This window comes from Cimex lectularius, unplaced genomic scaffold (assembly GCF_000648675.2).
Source record: "Cimex lectularius strain Harlan isolate CLEC.00 unplaced genomic scaffold, Clec_2.1 scaffold293, whole genome shotgun sequence".
Classification (NCBI taxonomy): Eukaryota; Metazoa; Arthropoda; class Insecta; order Hemiptera; family Cimicidae; genus Cimex; species Cimex lectularius.
The window spans coordinates 53,904-69,478 of NW_019392819.1; the positions used below are offsets into that span (position 1 = coordinate 53,904).

Consider the following 15,575-nt stretch of genomic DNA (forward strand, 5'->3'; position numbering starts at 1 on the left):
AAATGTGGTTAATTTTAAATTTTAAAAAAATTATGTTAGAAAAGATTAATTTGAAGTTAAAAAGGGTTAATTTAAGGTCGAAAAGGGGCAATTTGAAATTTAAAAAGGTTAATTAGAAGCTAAAAAAAAGTCAATTCAACGGAAATATCTATTGTTTCTAATGATATTGTGTATAAATTGTATAGTTGATCTATACGTTATGTATTTTAGAAAATCAGGCTATCAGCTTTATTTGTAAATAAACATACTTTTTTGACAGGTTTCCTAAGTGTTTGTAGACATTCGAATTTAGCCGCCGTTCGGAGTCCTGAATCGCGGGCGGATAGAGACCCCCCCAACCGACAGTCACATGTCACATGTTGCAATTGTTTTCAACCGTAGGAAGTCTACCCGGGAAATCCGCTGTTATCCGCTCTGTCAGCCAGCCAACCGCATCTCGTAAGTCGTAACCCTCGGTCGATCTTCACGTCCTCGTCGACGCCGATTTTGAAATTTTGTCATTTTTCTTCCAATCGGCTAGTTATTCTTAATCATGTCCCTTTTGAGTTACCACATCGCGAGAAAATCGCCTTCAGTCGTCAGGACGTGCGCGTGCCAACATCCCTTCAATATAATATATCGTTCAAACGCGAACCCGATTTTGAAAAAGCAGAACGAAACGGACCCATCCCGCGGGTACAGTACGACTCAGAGGCGAGACGGTTGCCCACAGGTTATGGACTTTCCTGTTTACATTTGGCCAAATATTTTCAAAACTTTCAAAAATGTAATACTAACTAATCTCATTATTTCAAAATATTTCGACACTGAGTTTAACATGAAAGATTTTACAGTGGCTTCAAAACAGGTAAGGAAAATTTTTTTAAATATTTCTCTTGACTGGATCGGGCAGAAAAGTTTCGTTCTTCTTTTTTTGAATAATTCAAATTCTGTATTTATTCTCTTTTAATTCTTAACATTATTTGAAAATAACTTGAAATACTTAAAACTTTTTTTTAAGCCTGCCCTTTGTTAAGATTTAGGCTCATAAGATATAACCTATTTTTACGTTGCTTTTTTTTTAAAGGAAAGGAAAATGACATCTTAACTCTTAATAAATATGACATCACTTTTTAGGCTTAGATGATGCCATTTGATGCCCAAAACCCTCAAGATGTCAAGCCTTCAAGCATATTTAATGCCTTCAGTTAGGACTATAATCAAGAACATAAATTATCATTTCGTATTGAAGCCATGAAACAGCTGATGATATCAATTCAAGATTGTAATCGTGATGAAGGCATTAAATAAGCCTGTAGCTTGACATCTTGAGTTTGTTCTACGTTAACCTCCTAGGACCCAGATACTCGTACAACATATACAAAATTTTGACATTCATAAATTGATAGAAATTGCATATGTACCCTTTTCAATTGTAAGAATTGAAAATTGAGTCGTTTTTTATATATACATAACTTATTATTAAAAATATTTTTTACATTTTGATTTCTTAAATCCCTCATTCAAATATAAAATTAGGCTAACTTAAAAGTATTGTTAGGTATTGTATATAAAAGAAAAGGCGATTTTGAAGAAACAAAGAAAAAAGTTCCTTTATCAAGCTCTCAAGGGATTTTTTTACTTTCATTTCATCCTTTTGTAATTATATTTAAACCCATTCCAAATACATTTAATCTTTTACAATTAATATTCAACATTTTTCATTTTACTGTTTTATATGAGCTCAAATCTGCACATGCTCCTGTCTGTACATATGCACATGTACAGAGTTGAGCCTATCACTTCTCACCGTCCACCAGCAATTCCAATTTTTGTGATTTAAAATAAATTAAGGGTAGACCTCTAGAAACACCCACCTCGGGTGTTGGCAGCCTGGGGTGTCAGACCTCAGTCTTATCTGTCCAGCCACCAAGGTTGGGCTTCGGATGCTGTCAACAGGTAGGTCAATTCAGCACCCAACGATGATTCAGATCAGATCCAAACTCATTTCACTCTTCGCACAATCTAATAAATTCTTTCTTATTTCATACCATTCATTCAGTTAGGGTGTTGGAGTACATGATATTCACCATCAGCCCTCTCACACTAAACATTCACATCAATTCACACTCTCAGCGCTAGGCTAGCGAACCTAAATTATCATTACTATATTCATTAAAACAACCTTATTCCTCCAAGAATTGGAACAGGGGACCCAAATTCTCGCTGCCATGCTCAAGCACAATTCTATCAGGTGGCATTCTGGTGTACCCCTCTATATGGAGACAATGAATTGCACCCTTCAAGAATAAGGTGGGACACATTGAGCTACCTTTCTGTACATGCCGGACATGTGGACACACTCACTTGGCCCTATAGAAGCTTAATTAACACGCCATGTCAACTTTGCATGGCCTTTTTATCCTTAACCGGGTGAGGATGACTCTTCTTCTAAGGGTCAAATCCTCCGAGGAGCATCAACTCTTTAGCACTCTTGATAAGTGAGAGCTTCTCTGCCGATCCTGCCCACCAATGCTTCATACTTTTAATCTTGGTTTTATTGCATTTATTGCATCAGAGAGCCAGATTGCGGTGTTTAAGTACAGAGGTTGGGACGTCCCACCTTAATCGCCTCATCTGCCCTTTCATTACCCTTCAGACTTTTGTGTATGTTTACCCAAGCAACAACCACAACCATTTTGCCAAGACACTCCAGTTCATGGTATTTCTCCAACAAGAGCACAAGGAGAGGAGTACCTTCTAAATTATTTTTACATTTTTAGGTTAGGAATTCCAATTAGGAAAAAGAATAATGTTAAATTAAAATAATTTTTCCAGAACTAAACCATGTACTAGAAAATGGCACAGGATGCTGATGCATACATTTTAGGAATTTTTTCAAAACACCTTCAAGAAAAAGGGTCTAGAAATAGCAAAAATTGAACAAATAAATTGCAATAATAATTTTTAGGTATAAGTTGCTCAAAAGTAGGTATCCATGTTTCTCTTTTTATTTTATTTTTTTACTTTTTCTTCTCAGGGGCTAATTTGCCCTTGGTAATTGAACGCTTCTCTGTTACTGTGTTCCATGTTCAGTTGGGGCCAAAAAATTTATTTTCCTACATTATTTTCCTGTTGGGAAATATTTGTTGAATTAATTTTGCTATTAAAATCTGAATTAATTGTGTATATTTGCATATAATGTGTTTGTTACAGGCTGTAGAAAAAGTGTCCCACCATTTGTCCATGAATGAGCTTAGGCACCTGGTTGGGTTGGTCACTCCTGATGTTATAGCAGAAATTAAAATATGCTTAACCAACTTCTCTTCTAAAGCTGAGAGTGCACTTGCTATAAAGAAAGACGACATTGTTTTTAGTTTTCCGTATGAAGTTGGGATAATTCTCCCAGATGATAATGGTAATTGCGACTTGATTACAATTCACTGTTAGTATCTTTCAGTAAAAATAAACAAATGATATTTAACCTCATGATATGTGCAAAATTTTCTAAAACTGCACAAATCAACTATTGAAGATACAATGTTTTTCCTTTAAACAAAACAATACTGTAAATTTATTTGCATTTACTCATCTTTGTTGGAAATTGTTGCAGATGAAGAACCACAAAAACGTATAGTTGAAATAACTATGGTTTACCATGTTCTGACCGGATTCAATGAATTGAACAATGCAGCCCATTCTGAGTTAAAACCCTGGCTTCCAAATCAAGAGCTCACAGAACGGCTTCATGTTTTGAATTACAGATTTCGTAGAGATTTTACAAAAGGAGTGGAGCCAGACTGGATCATCAATGGTTTAAATCATTTCAGACCGATGAGATCGGCCCATTATTCATGAAGTATCGAGTAAATTTTTTGTTAATGTGTTTTTTTACCATAAGAAAAAAATGTGATATTTTAGATATAATATACACTACTGTTTTGAAGACTGATGAAAATTTAACGAATAAAAATGTGTTTAAAATTTTTAATTAATTTTTTTTAATTTATTGGTAATTTTCTTTATGACAGTTAAAAAAAATTTTTAATTGTATTTATTTTTTGTTGTGTATGTTCATATTTTTTCCTGTATCAATCATAAAAAGAGTATTCATTCATTATGAATACAAATTAATTATATTACCAAAATGTTCAAATTTATCAAAGAATCAGGAACTTTTAAAGAAATCTTGGTTGTCAAAGTAATATTAGCATAATTTTGACATTATTCATTGACTGAATTACCATTTCAATTAATTATAGGAGGCTTCAGTTGCCCCAACGGTCGGAACACAATGACATAGTGATTTATCGCTGGAAAGGGGGATGCTGGGATTCGAACCCAGAATACTTATAAATGGGCTTTTTTAACACCAGAACTATTGTTTAAAAATATGTCTGCATGCACTGAAAAGCAAATGATTTTCTGCTAGAGTAGTTAGTTTTATTTGAGAGTAATATTATAATTTATTAATACCGACATGATTCATGAAAATTGATCATAGCTGAAATTAAACTTGTAAATACAATGGTAGCAAAAATTTGGTTAGAAATTGAATTCTTGTCTCATTAACATAAGGGAAAGAAAGGGAATTGTTTTAATAGCTATATCAGTTCAAAATTAATTTAAAAAATACAGATTTCTATTTGAATTTTAATTGCAATAATTATATGTATAATTTAAACAAAAAATAAAATCTAACAAAATATTTTATATAAAAATGTACAAAATATTTAATATATATAATTGAAAATAGTTCATTTTTACATGTAAGTAATCTAATTCAATTCGTTACATGACACCACGTATGCCAATAATTACAAAATATTTGAAACTTTTTGTCAGAAGATAAAATCAAAAGAAAAAAATCAATTCTAAACATTTTAGTCAAAAAATAATTGTTTTTTAATTGGTATTTCATTTCCATCTGTATCTCTAAAGTCAGATACAATCATACCTGGAACCAATCCATGAGAATCGAATACACGTGTTATTAAGGTTATAAGAGTCTTAGAAAGGTTGACTTTCTCCGCGAGGAAAACTGATTTAACTTTACACCACGTTTTCGCCGACAAAGGTGACAAAATAAGCATATAACGTTGGCCGTTTTCGAAGCATTCCTTTGCAAGGCCTGAAACAAAATAAAATTATTATAAACTACAAATAAAATAATTTGTATCAATCAAAATTAGCCCTTTTTAATTTCAAATTAAACTTTTTTTTCTTTAAATTAACCCTTTCTTTACAGCTTAAGGAAATAGTTTGAAATATTACGGAATATTTTTTTTAAATTCGCAAATGAACAAGAACTTTATTTTACACGCTTTATATTTCATACCATCTCCTAAGATTTAATGCTTTAAAGAAAGGGTTAATTTAAAATTAAAAAGGGTGAAGGGTTAAGTTCACAAAAAGTTGACATCATAAGGAAAAGATATTTCGTGTGGAAGAAGAGTAAGCCAAAAAGATCTGTACCTGTAACCGTATTATAAGATATGGAAAGAAAGCCATCTTCAGAAAAATCTGAGATTGGATATTTAAATTATAAGAAAATATGTGTTATATTTACCATGACCAAGAACAATTGGGTTGCACTCTTCTACAGAGGAACTACTTAGAGTTACTAACTCCCAATATCCACACACAAGATTTTTTCCATTTAGTTCTTTATTTGTTGCACATTCGGCTGAAAACAATGAGACCTGTTCACAAGGTTGATCATATATCCGCGGAGGCGGTGGTTTCCAATTTTTTTCACTTATTTTTATACTATAAAAAATATTAATTATTACAACTTACATTCTCTGATATACAAAATACATTACAATTCAAACATCCTCAAAAATTGAAAGTATAGTTTAACTTACTATTTAAAGAAACGAGATCTTTTATTGTTATCTACTGCAGCTCGTCTTAGATAGACCAACATCACAATTTCCCTGAGGGTTTTGGGAGTCAATCCTATTATATTTGAAAACCTGAAATTAAACAATAATAAATTTACAAAAAAAGTAAGGTAGACATTATGAAAAATAATCAATACAATAAAAATATATTGATGCAGTTTATCAAAATGATAAAGAAAAAATTAAAATAGAACATTAACTATTATTACTTAATCCAGTTATTTTTGTTGATTCCTGTCTTGACGGGAAGAGTTTACCTCAACTTTGTAGTTATCAGGTATCATGGGATGGACTAACAAATCACTAAAGAAAATTCTAAGGACAATGCTGACAATCAAATAAATCCTATGGCACAAAAAAATCGCCGATTAGGCTTTTTTAAGATATTAATGTAATTTAATATTCATTTGTGACATTTTTTGCCATTAAGACAATAAAAAAAAGTAAGAGAGAAAAGAAATCATTATTGCTTGGATTCTGAGACTTCAGTGAGCCTAGCATATGCTAAAAATTATTTTAAAAATTTATGTTGAGAAGATTGGTAAAACCCTGGGCTGTAATAACCGACATTAAGAAAAATAAAACTGCCATGAACATGGACCAAAAAACAAAGAATAGTGATGAACTGACTATGAATTAGCCACACCAGACTAACGGGTAGGCATATCTTAATTAATAAAAGGACACGGAGATGCCCCTTGTGTAGCACCCAAATAAATGTAAAATACTTTTAGTGACCAGGGTTTTCAACGGGCCTGAGAAGGGCAGGTGTTATGGGGAGAGGTGATCGTAGATGCAGTGGTAGTCAGTAGACTCAGTACAGTGAAGGGGAGGCACTGGCATATTAAATACCCCAATGATTCCCCAAATTTTATCTGTACACATATTGTATGAATGACATTTATAAGATTGAATGTTTATGCACCTGTGGCGCAATATTCAGTACCTCAAGGACTCACCAACCAGTATGGAAGTTTCTAATCAGTATGAATGTATTTATTAGCATGAATGATGGCAGATCCTCACAGGTATAACCAGTACCAAACTAAGGTTATGCCACAATATATGCATATGCACGTATGTGTAACTGAGCGTTTTCATCACGTGTGGAAGGGAATTGCAAATGATAATAAAGTCCCAGAAGTTCCATCAGAAATGTAAACTCGCCCAGCCGTTAAAGCCAAATTTTGTTAATTAAAAAACGTAAAGTGCCAGCAATACCCATAAAAAGCCTAATCCAGTTGAATATGTAATGACAAAGATAAGTACTAGCTTAAGTATTTAAAAAATACCTTCTATCTTTATACGATGATATCACAGCCGATCTTACAGTAAATAATGTATACTTTTTAATGTCAAATAATCTTGGTGCTCCATAACCGAGTATATTTTGAGGTTGAAGTTGAGCATCAAAATTCAATTGGTTATCATTGCTTTGTATCTGAAGTACAAAATCAGGTAACACTAATTTAATAATAGTTGCAAGTAGACCAAGTCCGATTCCTGAAAATAATATTTTATTAGGTTCTCATTTGTAAAAACAATACAAAATATACACCAACCTTTTGTAATACCCATTGTATTAATAAACCAAGTGCAGTTAGAAAATTGTGGATTGTACAGACAATAGTTAAGCAACTTTCTAACTGCATTTAAATAACTGGATATACTCATTGCAATATCAATATTTCCAACAAAGTACGATCTGAAACAAATATATGAATCAATTAAAAACATAACTGTTGATATATTTTAATTCAATCACAAATACACGATGTTTTTTGCATGTTAGGTACTAATAAAATTTAAATCTTAATGTATAAAATATTAAGTAGTAATAGCTAATAGAAAAAACAAAAAATGTACCTAGATGGATTTTTCAGGTGGGTGTAATTCGGGCCTAAAAGTGGCGTATAAACCACTACCGCTGAAACAGATCCGCAAATGGTAAATTCACTCTGACCAACATCCAAATCAATGACTAAAACTTTTGGAGAAACTTGTAGCCTTCTGTTAATCATATATCGCATTGTGGTGGATTTCCCAACTCCTTTTCCCCCACAGAATAGAACTTTGAAATCTTGAAATTAAAAAAAAAAAATAAATAAATTACTCATACAAAGTAGAGTTATGTGGAAAACTGACAAATAAATTAAAAATTTCAAATCATTGTAAACAATTTTAAAACCGCAAATACAGTAACAGGAAAATTTGAACAATAAATTTTTATTTATTCAAAATATAGATTATTATCGCCAATACTATATATGAACATTATATATATTATATATGTATATATATTACATTATTAGATTATTATGTACACAAATTAGATTGAAAATTTCTAAACTGCAGGTTCATCACATCACACACCCCAAGAAGAAATCTCACAATACACAATTTAACAATCACTTTGACATGTTTTGTTTCTCACACCGGTAACTACATTGAATCTGATGAAATGTGAAACAAGAACAAGTTACACCGGACTGCAACCGAGTGGTTAGGGTGCCTGACTCGTATCTGCTATGCTGGTAGTTCTGGGTTTGAATCCTAGCAGAGCTCATAGCTTTTTAATTCATGAAAAATGTATTGTCATGTGGTTTGACCTCTCATCTGCGACGCCCAGTGGGTAGTTGGACTTTAAGCCCTCTTGTTTAACATAGTTGGATGTTAAACCCTCCAGTATAAAAGGAATTACTTTATCACTTACTTTTAAAGAACAAAATCACTTTTGATTGTTTGTCTAGTTCATGAAAGTGTATTGTAATGGCCTGTCAGTTCCTGCTTTTTTAGTCTTGCATGTGGATTAGTCTTTTGTCGATATACAGCCCTAGGACCTGACTATAAGGAGGGATATATGATGTAGGTATATTGATGGCATTATTCCATGTCGAAGGTTAAAAATTATGTGTCGGACTCCATGACCGCTCAACCACCGTGGTCCCCTATGTATTTAAGAGCGAGTGGGTATGGATCTGGAGAATGTGTAAGTAACGGGCAAGAGTGAGGTCTGATCCCAGGGTTTGGCGATTCTCAAAGCCTGCAGGTATTTTACTGTAAATTACACAAAAGTTCACTAATTCCGTGGTCCGCTTGACCAATTAATATATTACAATTAATTAAGGATTTTAGAAGAGATAAAAAAGTCAATGGCACGAGCGGGATTCGAACCCACGATCTTCGGCTAGATACCACTTGAGCTATCGTGACCTCGATCCACTCGGACGCCAATTTCCCATCTCAACCCCACCTTTTGAATTTTCGAATCCCGCTCATGCCATTGACTTTTTTATCTCAAATAAAAACCTTAATTAATTGTAATATATTAATTGGTCAAGCGGACCACGAAATTAGTGAATTTAATGATTTAAAATGAAGTATACTTCACTAAATCTCTCCGTGAACATTTAATTTGTCGTCGAGAATCGAATCATTTAGGATCCTATCCAGCCCAGAGGCCATATTATTTTTGGCAGAGGAGATATCTAACAAGATTTTAGTTATTGGATCATCCAACCCCAGATAAAAAAAAAAACTCCTAGATATTTTAATAACTGCTGGGGGGTAGAATTGAAAATTGGTCTGTAATAACATTCCCTAATTAAAATATAATTAACAATTATTACTTGGTTTTGCTCTTAACACCTATTATCTCCTCTGGCCTTAAGACTCCTAGCTGTTGAGTAAATAAGCAATCGGATTTCGTCTTGTGCAACAGAATCCCATTCTTCAACAAGAGCTATAATCCGGCTAATAAAAATCAAAGGAGCTAATGATAATCAGAGATCTATTCTACCAAATAAAAACCTTTATTTCAAACAGATAAAACTGTGATCTTTATGTAGCTGCAAGAGAAAAACCGTTCCTTTCATATTGTACACAAATGCCAAAAAATCAAAAAAATTCGGGCCACTTTCGAATGGAAACAACCTGTATTGTTTAATTATAATTGAAGCAGAAGGAGAGGAGAGGCCGATAAAGTGGTGTCGGAAAATTCAGTGAGGACACCTATTGGCCCTGAACCCTTTTGTGGCTTACCAAACTGCCAAAACAGCGGAACCATTAGACAATGGATTGTCTCCACTCAATGGGAATGTAGCCCAGAGCATGAAGAGAAGAGGCATGCGAAAAAATTTATTAAAAGACCACTGCTGAAACTAACAGCAGAACTACTAAATCAAAGACGTGCTAGGACGAACAATAGTTGGACTGCTAACTGGACAATGCAGACTCCGGGGGCATATGTATAGACACGAAGTGGCAGAAATAAGCCTGGGCAGATATTGCCAAGAAGAAGAACAAACAGCGGAACACGTCCTAAGAGGAGATTTATTCCACCCAAATAAAAACTTTTATTCCAAACAGATAAAACTTTCTTCTTTATCCATTATATTTAGTGATCTGATTGACCAAATTACCCCTTTCAATTAATTATTCTTTGTAAGGTCTTCATTGAAATGAAAACATTAGTGTCACGAGCGGGATTCGAACCCACCTTTGGCTCAATACGCCACTGCTCTAACCACTTGAGCTATCGTGACTTCGATCCACTTGGACACCATACTCCCCATCTCAACCTACAACCTTTCAAATTTTCCCTCCTTTTTGTCATTTTTTGAATGTCGTGTAATCAGGATTCGATTCTCGGCGACACATGAACTATGAACTGGCCACGGGGAGCTGTTAGTGAAGTTACACTTCGTTTTACTTATTAAACCCATTATATTTAGTGGTCTGATTGACCAAATTACTTCTTTTAGTTAATTCTTCTTTGTATATAAGGTCCTGGTTGAAATGAAAAAGTTAGTGTCTAGTTTGTTCTTTATGTAACTGCATGGGGGAAAAACGGCTCCTTTCATTTTGTTTTCAAATGCCTTGAAATCAAAGAATTTCTGGCCACTTTTGATCATCATGGATAGTAGAGTGTGGCACATCCAGGGCAGATTTTCTTTATCTTTACTCTAAAGTGTGTAAAAGTCTTAGCAATATTCTATAAAAGTATAATAAGTATAATTTTTTTTTTTCTTTGAGTGTATAAGTCAGTTATCTGTTCAAAAGAAATTTAGCCAGGCTATCTGAAATGTATACTCTGTATAAAATACAAAAAACTTGCAGCATTTGACTTACGCTGGTCTGTTGGAAAGGCGCTCATGATGACATCCCAATCTTTGCAAATATTGAGCTTTTTTGGAATCCTGGTGCCACCAGCATCGTCGAACACAGCACCCAACGCTTCTTCAGCTTCGGGGAACAAGGGGAAGCCCCGCTTTCTCAGCTTGGCAGGGAAAACTTGAATGTCGAGACTCGTAAGAAATTCGTTCCATCGCTGGAACCTTTCTACAGCATTGCTCAGAAGTACGACCGTGCCCATGCAGCCAACATGATTGACAATTTTGTAAATGACATCCTCGTTGAGGCCCAGTTGAAAGAGAACGTTCAGATATCGGCCTGTCATGACCGTGTACCTCACTGTGGATATGTAATTGGCACTGCTGTCCTCCAGAGAGAATAGGGTGTAGGTTCGACCGTCGTCGTCGTTCACCTGGTAGCCCATAGTCTCGAAAGAGCCGGCGATCGCCTTCGCCTCGACGACACCACGGAAATAAAGCACCGACGGATGCCTCAACGCAACCACTACTTGATCGAGTGAAACCCTGATCGTGTAGATGGAATCGCTCTCGTCCGGGCCCGTGTCGGGGTTTCTCTCTTCGGATCGATCGTCGATCACGTCCAACACGTCTCCGAACACGACTGATTTCCTGCCGACAGAGGTTTTACACCTTCTTTTCATCGTAGAACTTTTGTAATTTCGGCTGGAGTCGGAGTGTTGTTCCGATAAAATCGACGGTTCGCCGGTATGATTACAACCGAAGAAAAGATAACCCAACTCGTAGGTTACACCAACACATGAAACAAAGAACTCAAGAAGATAGATGGCGTCTTGACACGACTCGACGATTATTAAACGTCATTACCTACTTTGTGGTGCACAACTTGAATAAAAAGAAGAAAAAAAGTCTTATCTACGGCATATCGCCATTATACATCACATACTTAATTTACAAATAAGTTATACAAAATAAACCACTTTTTACGGACGACATTTCGATGGATTTTACCTCAGACAAGTGCCGGACGCAAATCCTGATTGGAGAAAAAATAACACCCACTGATTACCATCTAAAAGATGATACAGAGATCAGTGCTTTAATGGATAATTTGAAAAAATTTATTTGAAGTTAAAAATGGTCAATTTAATCTTAAACCTATCCTTTTGGTCTGACCAGGTAGACCTCGTTGGCCTGACAGACCAAAAAAGCTATAAACAAGCCAAAATGATTAAAACAACACCAAATTACATGTTCATCACCCAGTAGCACGAAAGAGGAAATCAAAAAATACTTTTTTAATGGCCTTATAAACATAGTATATTACCCAAGGAAGGCTTGTGTTGAACGATGCATTATATATATTATATTTTAAAAAAAAAGTATTTTTGATTTCCTCTTTCGTGGCACTGGGTGATGAACATGTGGTTTGGAATTTTTTGTTCATTTTGGTTGGTTTATAGCTATTTTGGTCTGACAGACCAATGAGGACTACCAGGTCTGATCCAGGATAGTTGGAGGAAAATAACTCTTCGTTGCTTTTTCCATTTTATTAATAGTCTTTATATTTTCCAACTATTATTATGACTGTCAGGGTATCCTCCAATCAAAATAGATTCTGGTTTCATCCCTCTAGAGATTGAATAACAATTTTGATTTATTAGATTATTTATTTTGTTTGTTTCAGGCCTTGCAAGGTAATGCGATGAGAACGGCCAACGTTATATGCTTATTTTATCTTCTTTATCTGCAGAAACGTGAAGTAAAGTTAAATTAGTTTTCATTGCGGAGAATGTCAAGCTTTCTAAGCCTGTTACCACATTAGCACTCGCTCGTTATCGTTTTGATTGATTTTATTTTCAATTTTTCTATATTTCGTAATGTTGAGTAGTTTCCATGATAGGTGTGAGCAATTATCAGGTAACCTGAAAAGTTCGTGCGGGTTTAATTGGTCACAACTAAAATTAGTTTAGAAAAATTTTATTCTGGGAAATTGTCTCCGTCGTTTATCTATTTCCTTCTCCCAACGAGTTAATAGCCCATTTATGCCCGTCTCATAAAAGTTTGAGTCTCGGCACTTAAAAATTAAAATCAGCTCATTTTCCAGCTGTTGGCGATTATCGAACACTTTTGCGCATATGATTGTCCACTGCTAAGAAAATATGAAAATCAGATGGGGGCCAGGTCCGGAGAATATCGAGGGTGTGGTAGATAGCACATCCCAATTGAGCTTCATTATCACCTCCCTTGTCGTTCTGGCTGTATGAGGTCTTTCTTTGTCCTGGTGAAAAATTACAGCTTTTCTGTTCCTGATAGCAAGCTGTTTCTGGGCCAGGGAACAGATACTCGTTGCAGTTGGCTTGATTAGATTTCTGTGGTGGTGGTCTGAGGAGGAGGCAGGAGTTTGTAGTGTACAATCCCTGCCTTACTCCACTAAACGCCTTTTGTTGGTGAATATTTGGTTTTCGCATCATTTGATATCAGCCAACGGTGGGACCTCCTGGTGTTACTGCACACGATCCATTTTTCGTTGCATATGACTGCCTGCTCAAAAAACGTATCCAATTTTTTCCGTGAAAACAATGAAAGGCAAATGTTTCGTCGCTGAAGCTTGTTACCGTCGGTCAATTTGTGAGGAACCAATTTGCTGAGCATCCACGTCTTTCCAAGTTGATGTAAGATAGAGAGAATGGTTTCCTTGCTTACGTTAAACACTTTGGCTCCCCTCTAATATGTTTGACACGAATAAAGTTCGATAGCTTCCCTCAATTCATATTCATTAAGACAAAAGACCTACCAGACATGGTACATCATCAATCCCTTCATTCCCAATCAAGCAAACGCTTTGAACCGCTTTGGGCAGTGCGCTCAAAAGCTGCGCAGGTAAAACCGACAATTTATTAAATAAGCACATGTTTTTATCAATATGCGAAGTTTCATTGAAATGAGGTCATTCGCGATGGCATGATTTTTGTGTTTACAGGGGTTTTACAATTAAAATTAATTCGTCAACGATCGGCAAATCACTTTCTCTGAAATAGTGAAATGACGAAAGGTGTCTGACAAAAGGCCAACTGCGGAGACTGTCAGACCAAATACGGCCAACAGTTTAAACCAATGAGTTCACACAATTTCTATGATTAATTACTTGTTAACTGTTGTTTCGGCAGGGTGCCGAATTAAAATAATAACGATTACAAATTTAAAGAAAATAAAATAACGTAAGAAATTATAAGGAACTGGAATGAAGAAAGAATAAGGGAACTTAACCTCCTGGCTCCGGGTAGGCAGGCGTCGAGGAGATGCAGGACTTCGGGCCCAATCCCATTGCTCCCTTTGTCGCTTCGCCGTGGTATGCCGAGGAAGGTGGTTTTGGAGAGGGAGAGAGGATTTTGAAGAGAGAGAAAGAGGTAGGCAGAGAACCGAAAGAATACCTCACAAGGTGAACACGTAAGAGCACGCCTCAAGAGACACGCCACATGTAATACGAAAATCCTCCGGTCCGGGCGGAAAGATAAAAAAAAAATCGAGGAAATGCTGTACACAGTTCATATGAATCTTATAACGTCCCGAAAAATGCCCCCAGGGACATCTCGGGACGTTAAAAACTGTTGATATGAAAATAATTCTGAAATGTAAACACACAAAAAAAGAACTGTACTGTTTTAACATTACACGATTGAAAGGCTAGAGAATTTAAACAAAATACCCATTCATAATGGAATTTCACCATTGAGTTAAATGGCGTGAAGAAGAATAGTAAATGTTGTTAAAAAAAGTGATATTTCCTGAGGAATATTGTAGTTAGATAGTGACTTCTTTTCAGAAACGGCCCAAGATTAATTGGTATTTCCTTGGTAGATGGGAAAGGCAAAGGAGCGTGGTGACGCCGATTCGATAAGGTATGGTTGGACTACGTTCGGAACAATGCCCCTTGTAACTAGCTGCTAAAGCAGTGGATAAAAAAAGCAACATGTTACGAATTGTCTCCTCGAGCGGATCGACACCGAAACAATTTATTATTGGTTCTGGCTGCCGCTTTTCTCAGCCACAAAGAAGGCTCGAAAGAGTTTTTACCAAGCACGTCCTAGCACATATTCATATCACCTGACGAGTTTCCCAACCGAGACAATTCACCTCCTTCACAATGATTCTTTTGTCGTTCCATGTTACCCTTCATTTAACATCTCTAGCATCAATTTACCTGTCTGAAAGTGCAGCAACGATTAAACACCACGTGATATACTGTAATGTACCTAAAAACAATTTTCTATGCATACAGTTTTTTGTTTCAAACTCGATAGGCAAGCTTTAAATTGATGAACTTTCTCGCCTTTAATTACTCGCCCTCCGATTTATATGCGGCCCAGTATTGTTCTCCATTAAATGTCCTAACAGATGAATTAATGAGCTTGTTGCTTCAATAGAATAATATTAATCAAGAAATTACTGCAAAGAATCAAGAGTTGTAGTAACTCTGGATATTCCTTTTATCTTAGGAATTGAAGAAAAATTTTACCGTTAAATTTTTAGGTTTTTTTATATGATTATATAAAATAATAGATTCCTTAATATCACA

General features: G+C 35.3%; 2 protein-coding genes across 3 annotated transcripts; one reads left to right on the plus strand and one right to left on the minus strand.

Moving 5' to 3' along the window:
- The first annotated feature begins 365 nt into the window (after window positions 1–365).
- LOC106663399 (m-AAA protease-interacting protein 1, mitochondrial) lies at window positions 366–3,970 on the plus strand. Its single transcript, XM_014388219.1, has 3 exons — window positions 366–847; window positions 3,196–3,397; window positions 3,593–3,970. The coding sequence occupies exons 1-3, from the start codon at window positions 533–535 to the stop codon at window positions 3,835–3,837; spliced, it is 762 nt and encodes a 253-aa protein (XP_014243705.1). The 5' UTR covers window positions 366–532; the 3' UTR covers window positions 3,838–3,970.
- A 744-nt stretch (window positions 3,971–4,714) lies between these two features.
- LOC106663384 (polynucleotide 5'-hydroxyl-kinase nol9) lies at window positions 4,715–11,782 on the minus strand. Of its 2 annotated transcripts, XM_014388198.2 has the most exons (7): window positions 11,016–11,782; window positions 7,752–7,965; window positions 7,448–7,590; window positions 7,178–7,388; window positions 5,847–5,957; window positions 5,549–5,748; window positions 4,715–5,110 (listed from the first exon to the last, which is right to left on the minus strand). In XM_014388198.2, exons 1-7 carry the CDS (start codon window positions 11,677–11,679, stop codon window positions 4,863–4,865), a joined length of 1,791 nt encoding a protein of 596 aa, XP_014243684.1. In that variant the 5' UTR covers window positions 11,680–11,782; the 3' UTR covers window positions 4,715–4,862. The 2 variants fall into 2 exon arrangements, with proteins under 2 accessions (XP_014243684.1, XP_014243685.1); XM_014388199.2 differs by lacking the exon at window positions 4,715–5,110 and having other exon boundaries at window positions 5,563–5,665.
- Window positions 11,783–15,575: the final 3,793 nt, after the last annotated feature.